Source organism: Fulmarus glacialis, unplaced genomic scaffold (assembly GCF_000690835.1).
Source record: "Fulmarus glacialis isolate BGI_N327 unplaced genomic scaffold, ASM69083v1 scaffold33588, whole genome shotgun sequence".
Lineage (NCBI taxonomy): Eukaryota > Metazoa > Chordata > Aves > Procellariiformes > Procellariidae > Fulmarus > Fulmarus glacialis.
Genome location: NW_009228221.1, coordinates 20,786 through 31,264, shown reverse-complemented (window position 1 = coordinate 31,264; position 10,479 = coordinate 20,786). Strand labels below are relative to the sequence as shown.

Genomic DNA, 10,479 nt, shown 5'->3' with positions numbered 1-10,479 from the left:
ATTAAATTAAATTAAGTTTAAAATAATAATAATTAAAAAAAAGAACTAGCACTCTAGACTCCTAACTGCAGTGTTAGTGCTCCGGCAAAACTGCAACACAACACTCACCACAATGGAAGTCAAGTCCTCACTTTCAAATCGACCAATTGCCAGTTCCATTGACCTATACATGGCTGCTGAAATTCGCTGAGTAATCAGTCGGTTCAGGTCTATTGACCTACCAAGAAGCTAAAGAAAAAATGCCATGAAGTTTTGAACTGAAAGTCAAATTACGAGACAAGCTGTACAAGGACTATGAGACTGCACAGATTAACAGACTCTCACATGGTAAACTTGCATTCCAAACACACAGAAACAAAGCAGATGGATAAAATTTATAAATTCATGAACAAATGAAGTATTACAATTTACATCCCAATTCTCACAAACACAAGTAAAACCACATGTTGCATTTACATCTATTCATATAAGCATTTTATGCTTCTGTGACATGGTGCCGACAACATATTGAAAACTGGTGAAAGACATTATTAGGAAGACAACGCTACCACACGTGACATTCCTATTTGGCTTATGTTTGCTTAACTGCAACAGACATTTGCATTAAAACAGGATCTTTAAGGTTTTTTTCTTAATTTACTCCATATGACAAAAAAAGCTGATTCTCAAATGTCATTTATGCCACTTAGATGACAGGACATAAAGCACAGAAAGAGTTTTATATACCTACATAAATCAACACCATTGGAAAATTGCCAAGCAACTCGAATACAACAGAGTATGAGTTAACTCACTTGGACATGTCTCTGTTTCAGCAGTGTCTCATAGCGGTTGGACTGTAGCAACTGAATGGTTGCTCCCTGATTCTTGCATTCTGAACGTAATCGTTTTTCCAGAAGCAGGCTAATAAGAAAGGAAGAAAAAGTTTCAAGTAAATTAGACAGCAAAGCAGAGCAGAAATGCATCAATAAAAGTTCTGACTACTGGAATAGCTACCTGCCAGCCATTGCCTTGTAGTACGCAAATATTTGGTCTGCCAGCTTGTAGACAAATTGGTCAAAACATAGGTTTACCTTGGGGGAGAAAAAAATTGTGCGTTTAGAGATACTTAAAATTAAAAGAGGGGAGCTTATCCAAGACTTCCCGCTGTTTATCAAACATAATTAAGGAAGTTAATGCATCCAAATTTCCCAGTACAAGAGCAGATGACATTCAGGCTTCAGCATTAATGTGAGGCGTTTTGCACAGGTCTACAGGTTTCCTCACAACACATCACCCAACCAGTGGTCACAACATACCACCCATCTTCTGGACTTTCTTCTCAGTTTGTTTATTATCTCCAACTATTTTGAATCTCTTATAATAGGTCTTGGCCTTTAGCATAATTTTCACATTCAGGTACAGACTATTTGTCTCCAGTAGGTAAGGTTACTTTACCTCTGCCTCAATCTCATCATAGAGGAACTGCTTCTTAAATTTAGTAAGTGCATAATGAGCACTGTCATTATAAAGGTCCAAAGAATAGAGAACATACCTGAATGAAAAAGAATAAAAAAAAGTTATATGTCTATAGAAATTATGATTCTTTAGGATGGTGCAGTCAAGATGTTGTAAGCCAGTCAATATTGTAATCTACATGGGTTCATGCAAACAGGATCATTTTTTTGTTTGAGTTTATATAAAAAGAATCACATTTTCTCCTTTAAGAAAGTCTTTTGTTAGTTCAAGAAATTGTATAGATAAGTTTGCAGTCTGAAACTCGTTTTCCAGATGCAGCTTTCCATCAAAATGGAACTATGCTTTTACCACTATGCATTATATTTGACATCTTTGAGGAGTAAGTAAGGAGAACTCACTCAGGGAACAACATATTTGGCTGGTGCAATGGTATTTATATGAAAGGTTTCTTATTTCAATTATTCACTTCAAAAAGAAAACTTTGAGAATCTGTAAATCAGCAAATGTAAGAGGAAAAGCACATGAAGGTTTAGAATACCTACTCAGTGACTGTTTGTTAAAAGCAATTAAAGCAGTAACTTTATAATACGGAGAGACAATCATTAAGAATAATCATTCAACTGAAGAGCACAAGTAGGTCTTACTCCATCATTGATGCCTCTTTGGTCTCCAAAATATGATCTGTCAGAATCCAAGGCATGGACATCTCAATGGGAAACTGGATTCTTCTGCCCATGGTCAGCTCTAAGAAGAATTCCCTGAACCACAGCTGGGACAGATCACAGCATTGCTGCAGGGTTTCTTTCAGAATAAATAAGGAAGAATTACACTTCTTATAGAAATACATTAAGAACAATAAAACTGTGATTCTGATGATGCAATGTGAAACAAAAAAGTAGGCATGAGTCACTAGAGCTATACATAGGCCAAATAATGTAAACCAAATTCAAAACGTAAAGCCCATGACTTTTTCAGAGTGCTGAACTTCACGTTGGCTCCCAAAGTGGTGCCTTATTACAGAAAAAAACTTGGAAGTGGACCAGACTACCAGTTAAACAGAAAAACTATGTACACCAGTAAAGGTGGATTTCTAGTTTAATTTCTCAGCTGGTGGCTGAGAAAGCCATACACTGAACTTGGGAAACAGCAGGCGAAGGAGACAAAATTGTACCAGATCCTCCAGTACCATCTCTCCTTCTGGAGGACTGAATCGCTCCACACGTTCCTGTCGATTAGATGGGCAGGAAATGACAGACAGACACATGAAGGAGGGATTAAAACAGAAAGTTTCTAAGGCCGCTGTCAAGGACGTGGAGGTGTGTTTCCCACCTTTCCAGAAAACACTTGGCACAAGCCGCCTTTTGCAGAAGGCTTGAGAACCAAAATGGGAATGAACTCCTTACATTAAGATCTTCTGAAGGCCTTTTGAAGTGCTGTTCCCCAGTAGCATTATGACTGACATTAACAGGCTCCCCTTCTCTGAGGGTAAAGGAGTCCAGTAGCAAAACAAAAAATGAAAGACAACACAGCATGGTGATGACAAAGACTAGATACATTCAATGTCAGTAGGTGAATTCCTTAGGACAGCATGTTTCCGATTACAATTAACTGAATAGTAAGAGTAGTGAAATGACATCAAATTTACCACCACAGAGAATTTGCTTCCTCTGTACTTAAAACAAAAACGAAAAACCCCAAAAAACCCAAAACACAAAAACTACTTCCTTTTTAAAATTTCAATGTGTATAGGCTTATCTGTCCCTTGTTTATATAAAAACATACATTAAAAAAATAGAAAAGGTAGGTAACAATATGGAATTTGATGCATTATAAACAAACGTATAACAAGTCAAAATAAAAATCCCACCACAATACTGAATATCAGGTCTCAGAAAAAGTTTGGACAGACCAAGGCTTTTGATAAATAAACCAAAGGTAAGTTGGCTTAGGCAATCGGAAACATTTTCCAGGTCGTGTTAGAGGTGTTAGGACATGCTAAGCTGGACACTGATCATCTACGTATCTTACCACTGAAATTTATCAAATGAGTGTAGAAGAAAGACTCGCGATGGAATTTTTCTATGTCCAATATGGTGGGCCCCTCAAGGCTACTTCTCAAGGTTTTCTTGGAACCACTTTTGTCAGCAATGAGGGACTCTAACATAGTTCTCACCATGTAAAGCTGTATCATTAAAGGAAACAATTGTGGTGGAAAGGGGGGGGAAAAAGGAAAATACATATGGTACATTAGTTGAGCAACACTGAGAATTACTATCAGTAAGCGACTGCTCCACTTCAAATTGAAAACTGTGTGGGTAAAAGCCTTTCAGGCAAGAGGAACAGATGCAACGCTAGCCTACGCACCAGCACGAATGCCTACCCATGCCAAGGGGACCTCCACTGACACTTAGCAGCAGACCATTTGCAGTGGAACAGTTCACATCACCACAGAAGTAAAAGTAATAAGTAATGTCTTACCACCAAAGTTTAAAAGAGGCGGATAGATGTAGGACTGCCTCAGAAACTTGTGTGTCACATGCAATAGCTTTTCCAATCCCAGAGACTTGAGCTGCTTCAACAGCTCAGCAGAGTTTAAGGACTCTGTCATAGTGCGAACCATGTAGAGCTAAAAACCAACAGACAGGGGCAGGCAGGGGAGAGAGAATCCGTTAATAAAAACACACGGGTAAATAAGGAAGGGGAAACAGAAGCAGAGAAAATGTGTTAGTTTGTTAAAAATGAAAAGCAGCACGGTAAGCATGCAGAGGAGGACATACAGAAAGGTTTCTTCGTTCAGAATAATCACGGCAATCTGGTGCTCCCTCAAGCGAAGGGAAAAGCTCCCGTTCACTTCAGAGGGTGCTTAGAGAGCCATTAGCTTCTCAAATGATTTCACAAAGATTTCCAAGTATTACCAATTCATACATAGCCATTTTAGAACTGCATGAAATTGAGAAAAATCTATCTAAAAATCGATATATTTGACCTCCCTTCCTCCTGTCAGTTGAGACAGATAAGTGTGCCAGCCCAAGAGCAGAAAAAGCAGACAGAACCGTGTACTCTAAACAGCCTGTTGCAGCCAGTGAAACAAAGCCCTTAAACATACCAAGCACAGGAGAAGCACACTGGTGGTGATATTTAATTTTTTCCACCCAGAAAATTAGAAATCAAAACATTTTTTTCCCGTTCCCAAAACAAAATTTTTATTAAACCCATCTTAGCACAATTTAAGCAACTTTTTATTACCCAAGATTATTATTTTTCGTATATACTCTCTTCCTCACAGATTAAAATATTCTATTCACAAACCACAGTTGCCTTCAATTTTTACCCCAAGTGCTCAGTACCTCATTTTCTCAGATGAGCTATGAATACCAGATCATACACTCTCCAAACAAATTCACAAAGAAAATAAAAAAGAGAATTATATGGAGGTAACAAGAATGAGCATCTAGGTATGGGATTTCAATGACTATCACAGAAAACACACTTGAAATACCTCTTGTTTTAGGGGCAGCAGCATACTAAATAGATTTTAGGGAGCAGTTTTATCATTCATTACTTGAACAGTAAGAGGGATCTTGGGGAAGTCAAATACTCCCCCATATTTTACAGGCAATCATTTATATTTTAAAACTACATAGACATCTATTGAATAATGGGATTTAGCAAAAAAAAAAAAAATATCCACCAGCCATACCAGGGATGGGAGTCAGTCAAGAAATAATTTAAATAGTTTAAATATATTAGTTAAATAATATTAGGAGCTCAATGAGAAAGTATTTCTTCCCAGTAAGTCAAATTAAAGAGACTGAACACTTGGAAAAATTCTACATCAGAGTAGAAAGTGACAGCAACCCAGACAGAGGACTTTGGTTAAGTATATATAATTTTGTAAATATAAATCTAATCAGAGTAGATTTTGAACATTAAAAAAAAACAAAACAAAAAACCCTGCAATTTTTAAGTAGTTCAGGCCAGAGAGAAAATATTTCATGCAGTAATTGTTGACTGATATCACAACCACCAGGAAAAATACCTGAGTGCTGGAGGGTCCCACTGCACGCCTTGGGACCTTGATGTCAAAACCACTTTTGGGGTCCTTCTCTCCCCTTAGAGCTGGGTCATTGAACGGCTCGTGACCAGCCTCCCAGTCACAGACTGTCTTTCTGATGGCCTGCAAAACACTGAACACAATTCACACCACTTCAGACCGGCGTGCATCCAAGCGCATTGAGGAGATAATTTTACTTTTTTAAGCACTCTTCCACAAGCCCAGAAACTTTGCAACAGCATTTGGGACCTCGGGCTAACTCATAGCAACCACAAACAACTTCGCCAACAACTTCAAGAATGCCACATCCACAAAACAATCGCTCCACGCTGTTTATCAAAAAGGATAGTCCAGAGCCCTTCTCCTCTGTCAGAAGAAAGCTGACCTCTGAAACTGGTTCACCAGAGACAAAAGTCACTTGTAAAGAACTCGCCTCTGGGATCCTTAGCAAGCGCAGAAAGCCATTTTGTTCTCCTAAACCACAAAAAGCAGATTATTCAATCAAACCAAAGTAGATTATTAACCAATCTAAAGAGAGACAATTCGGGCTTGAAATGAAAAGAAACAGTAGAATTCCTGTTTCCAGCAGAACTCCACAATTCAGCTGGAATTTATACAAACAGCCTCATACTTCTAACTCCAAATACTGAACTGGACTTCAGATAGTTGTCAGAAACACAGCCTGCCATATCCTGTGGCGTGCTGAAAGACCAAGCAAATGCCTCCTCCCAGATCTGAGCAGGTATGAAAGTAATAGTTCCTTATTGCATGAAAGTCCCTGGGACAAAAAGACTCTCCCTGCAAACTTCGTAATTTCGAGTAATCTGTTTATTTTTAGCTTATGATGGTATTTTTGTGGCAGTCAGAGCATTTAGCAATAGCCTAATTAGCCAAAGACTTTCACCCCTAAGAGCTTTGCAATGAAATGTGGGAGTAAGCAAATGGTAAACAAGTCAAGATTAAAAGCAAACAATTAGGGACAAAAAAATAAGGTGGGGAAATGCTACCAATCAGTGTGAGCAGACAGAGCACTTGGAAGAGAAGTGTAAGGCTAATAAGCCAATAGCAGCAGAAGCTGAGAAAGAAGGCAGGATGCTAAGGGGGCAGAGATAAGACTATGGGGTGGGATGTAAACATGAGACACAGGGAGAAGACACACTGGAATCATAAAGAAGGCGGACAATTACACCTTTCTGCAAAATAAAAATACTAGTCTTGCTTTCAACATTACAGTACTTATCTTTCCTTAAAATAAAAATAAACTACAGGCAACGCAAGACTTCCTGCAGTAGTCCTAAGTGGCTCAAGACAGTCTGGACTCTTACTGTAGCCATGTTGGCAGCCATTCATTTTTGAGTCCACACTTCAGATTTCTTCAACTTCCAATACATATTCAACCAAGCTAGCTTTGAATACCAGACAGACTAGTAGGGCAGTACAGACTTAAAGAGGCAAAATTTAACAGCTTTGCAATTCTGGAACAAATTTAGTAAGATTTGGGGGAAAGAATAAAAGAGAAGATGAAAACAAGAATGTTACCTCTGAATGACATTTTTCTTCTTTTTAATGGCTTGTCTTAACGGCTCTCTAAGCGTGACCTGGGCAAAGTCTTGAAGAGCTGCATAAATGGTATGGCGAATGGCATGATTGAAAACACTTTCCATCCTTCCCATCAGCACCTGAAGACCTTTGATCATGGCAATCACCTGCAAAAAAAGAAAAATTGTGTATTTTTCTTATTTTGTTTTTATAATTGTTCAAAAAGCCCTTTTTTAAATACAGAAAATCGTAAAGTTCCAAAAGATAAAGGATAGTTTTCCTGTGCTCCTCCTACAGAATGAATGGAGGAAAACACGCTCTTTCAGAGTTAACACAGGGCATGCTGTCTTTTTGCACTGGGCAAGAAAATGCTTATGGAGAATGTTCTCCTTTGTATAGAATTTATCTTTGGAAAATCCTTGTAAAAAAAATTATCTTACCTCAACCAAAGCAAACTTCTCCTCGCTAGTATAATTGTATCTTGTTGCTCTTTCATACTCTTCTGCATTGTCAGGACAATCTTTATTAGAATATTTGTCAGTTGGGTGTACCAGCTTCCAGGAATACTGCAGTTCACACAGCAGAATAGGGAGAAAAAGGATGGCGGGGGGAGGAGAAAAAAGGCCTGAGAAACACAAAACATAGCTGGACACAAATAACATGCTTTAAGAAATATTCCCGTATTTTCAAGAATTTGAAAAACAGTATTTGGTACTATTCTCAAAACCTGCATAAATTCTGAAACTACTATCTAATGGAAATGCCAAACAATAATTTGCCTAACAAATTTTCTTGAAAGCCAGCGATCCTGTATTAGCTCAAAAAATGGAATTTACACTCAGCAGGTAATGCACTTCAGGGTATTTTCTACTGACTAAATGCTAGCATAGGCAAAAGTTTCTTCTCCACTTCAAGCATCAGAAACACAGAGAGACCTCAGAGCATAACAAAAAAATCCATCACACCCACACACAAAAAGAGAAGCTTCCAATTTGTCCAAATATTCACATTCAGAATTCAAAAGACAACTGGAAAACTACAGTTTTTTGGTTTTGTTTGGGGGTTTTTTTTATGTTTACTAGGATTAAAGGCGTGGAAATAGCTGTATTATCTGTGACAATATCACCTGCACAGTGTGCATTTCTCTTAAATACTGCCTTTTCAGTCACTGCAAACACAGCTCAAAATGTTCCTGAGCAGTGTCAGGCTGATCTAACATCCATCAGGTTACATCTAGTGAAAAATCCTAGTCACATTCAAATGCAATTTTCTCACAGTTTGAGTTCAGCGAATAGTAAGGTCTGGTTGATATTACCTTTGCATAAGTGTTAGATTACAGAGCAATATAAATTTGCCTGCTATAATGGATTAATATTTGCACCAATTTACCTATGGCAAAGAATAGCATCACACCCCGCAACCTAAGTGCTACAAAGAGGACACTAGGGAAATTATTAAACAAAGATTAAGTATTTTGGGGCCATTAAGTTCACAGGGTTAAGTTGGACATCAAATGTATTCTGGAATTTTTTATCTGAACATGATGCATGTAACAAGGTTCATGGATACTGAGTGAATACAGAAGACAGGTAAATAAGTAGCATACTCCAGATCAGAATAAATTCTCAGTAGAAGGACAGGGAGAAAGTGAACACAAACTTACTTAAGGGAATCCATACAAATCAGAAAGACAAAGAAAAGCAGTGATAATAGGCAAAAAAACCTGCTGTGGTCCTCAAAGAAAGTTTGTTCTGGAACTGGGAGGATAAAAACAGAGCTAAGAATGAGAGACTTTCTACAGAGAGAAAATAAAATATAATTTCTATAGAGATAAAATAAAATAGGAAGATTGACACTGTGAAAAGAGAGCCTGAATGCAGCAATTTGCAATGACAGAAATAAAGGGAGCAAGTCTGGGAGTTGCAGCTGCCAGAGACTGATGACAGCAACCTCTCTTAGGGAGGGGAAAAGGAGAACAAGACTTTCACCATAAAATACACTGTTGATTTAAAGAGGAATAGGATAATACAGGAAAAAGCATGACTCATCTACTGGCTTTCAAAAGAGGCAGTTAAAAATACAGAAGAGAAAGAAAACTGGGTCTCTAGCTATGCCCACTCTGACCGCACTGGATTCACACAGTGCAAATGGCTTGATGCTCCCTCAGACATCAGAGGCGGAGGAGGAGCAAGTCGGGCTTCTCTCATACAATATGTCATCTGCTTCAACCCCTCCTAGAACATGCTTTGGTGCAGGTAAGATATAAAAGGGACTCCTGCATCCTCCTCTTCAATTTCTGCCTTAAGCAGTTTCTTATTGGAAAAAACACAGTCACTTTTCTAACTGGCATCTGTTTTTAAAATAAATTATTAAAATACAGAGAAACAACTCTGCAGGTTCTTTATTTCCCCTCCCTCATCTCCTCTCAAATTCTCCTTTCCCCACATTTACTTTCCTTTTGACTAACAGCCTAATCTAAAGCCAGTGGGAGCCTTTCCATTCATTTTTGTGTCTTTGGTTAAGACCTTACATGCTTCAATTTACTAAGCAATAATGTCTAAACATAGCCAGTTGAAGCTGTTCTATCACCTCCTGTGTGACTGCATGTTGGTATGGGTATTTCTAACAGCACATAATTTTAAACAACGTTTAGAGGAAAATAATGAAGTCTTAGTCTACAAAATGTACGTATCAAGAGCAACATAAAAACATCTGATCAAGGCTCACAGGTGATCACCTATCCATTAAATATAACAAGTTGAATGTACTGTATGAGATGGTACATGCTACTGGATCTTCAAAGCAGCAACATTTCTCCTAGCCTCTCAGAACTTCATGTTCTGAGAATGTGGTTTGGAGCAGGAGGAGAAAAGGAGTGAAGGAAGAAGGAAGAGGGGAATTAAGGGAACAAAATGCAACACATATTTTTCATTCCATTGAAGCAAAGCCTGTCCAACCTCACCAAGCTGCCTCTTTTTCATCCGGTTTTATTCCCCAGATAACATACCACTTCCATGACATGTGCACTCCACTGGGAGAGAAGCTGCAGGCCTTGGAGAGAGAGATCAAAGAGCTTCCGATACTCCGCATCTGTTTTTTGAGCTTCCTGTCGACCAGACCCAGTCACCACCTAGAACATTATTAAACAGCAACAAAAAAACCCAAACCCACATCAGAACATGATGTATCCAGCATCCATAGCCAAATTTCTACATAGATTTGTTTTAAGCATTAGAACAGCATCATGTACCAACACCTGCATTAATATCAGCTTTTTCTTCCAGAGACTTACATAGTTAAACTTCACAGATTTTTGGTCGAATGATGGAAACCACTGCTATCCCTAATCACCAAAATATTGTTGCAGATGAATTCAAGACACTAATTATATATGTTATATATATGTTATAGGTTCTGTATACATGTGC

The 10,479-nt window shown here is 38.2% G+C and overlaps 1 protein-coding gene across 1 annotated transcript in view; it reads right to left on the bottom strand.

Annotated features, from left to right (window-relative positions):
* Positions 1 to 66: 66 nt before the first annotated feature.
* LOC104080878 (cytoplasmic FMR1-interacting protein 1) overlaps positions 67 to 10,479 on the bottom strand; it is a gene marked incomplete at its 3' end in the record, with an annotated part of 20,242 nt that continues 9,829 nt past the window's right edge. Inside the window, exons 11-20 of the mRNA XM_009583415.1 lie at positions 10,059 to 10,181; positions 7,492 to 7,617; positions 7,052 to 7,218; positions 5,498 to 5,645; positions 3,487 to 3,640; positions 2,103 to 2,259; positions 1,438 to 1,534; positions 997 to 1,073; positions 795 to 903; positions 67 to 228 (exon numbers count right to left, since the gene is read on the bottom strand). Of these exons, the coding sequence (XP_009581710.1) occupies positions 67 to 228; positions 795 to 903; positions 997 to 1,073; positions 1,438 to 1,534; positions 2,103 to 2,259; positions 3,487 to 3,640; positions 5,498 to 5,645; positions 7,052 to 7,218; positions 7,492 to 7,617; positions 10,059 to 10,181 (1,320 nt within the window). The remainder of the gene's footprint in view (positions 229 to 794; positions 904 to 996; positions 1,074 to 1,437; positions 1,535 to 2,102; positions 2,260 to 3,486; positions 3,641 to 5,497; positions 5,646 to 7,051; positions 7,219 to 7,491; positions 7,618 to 10,058; positions 10,182 to 10,479) is intronic.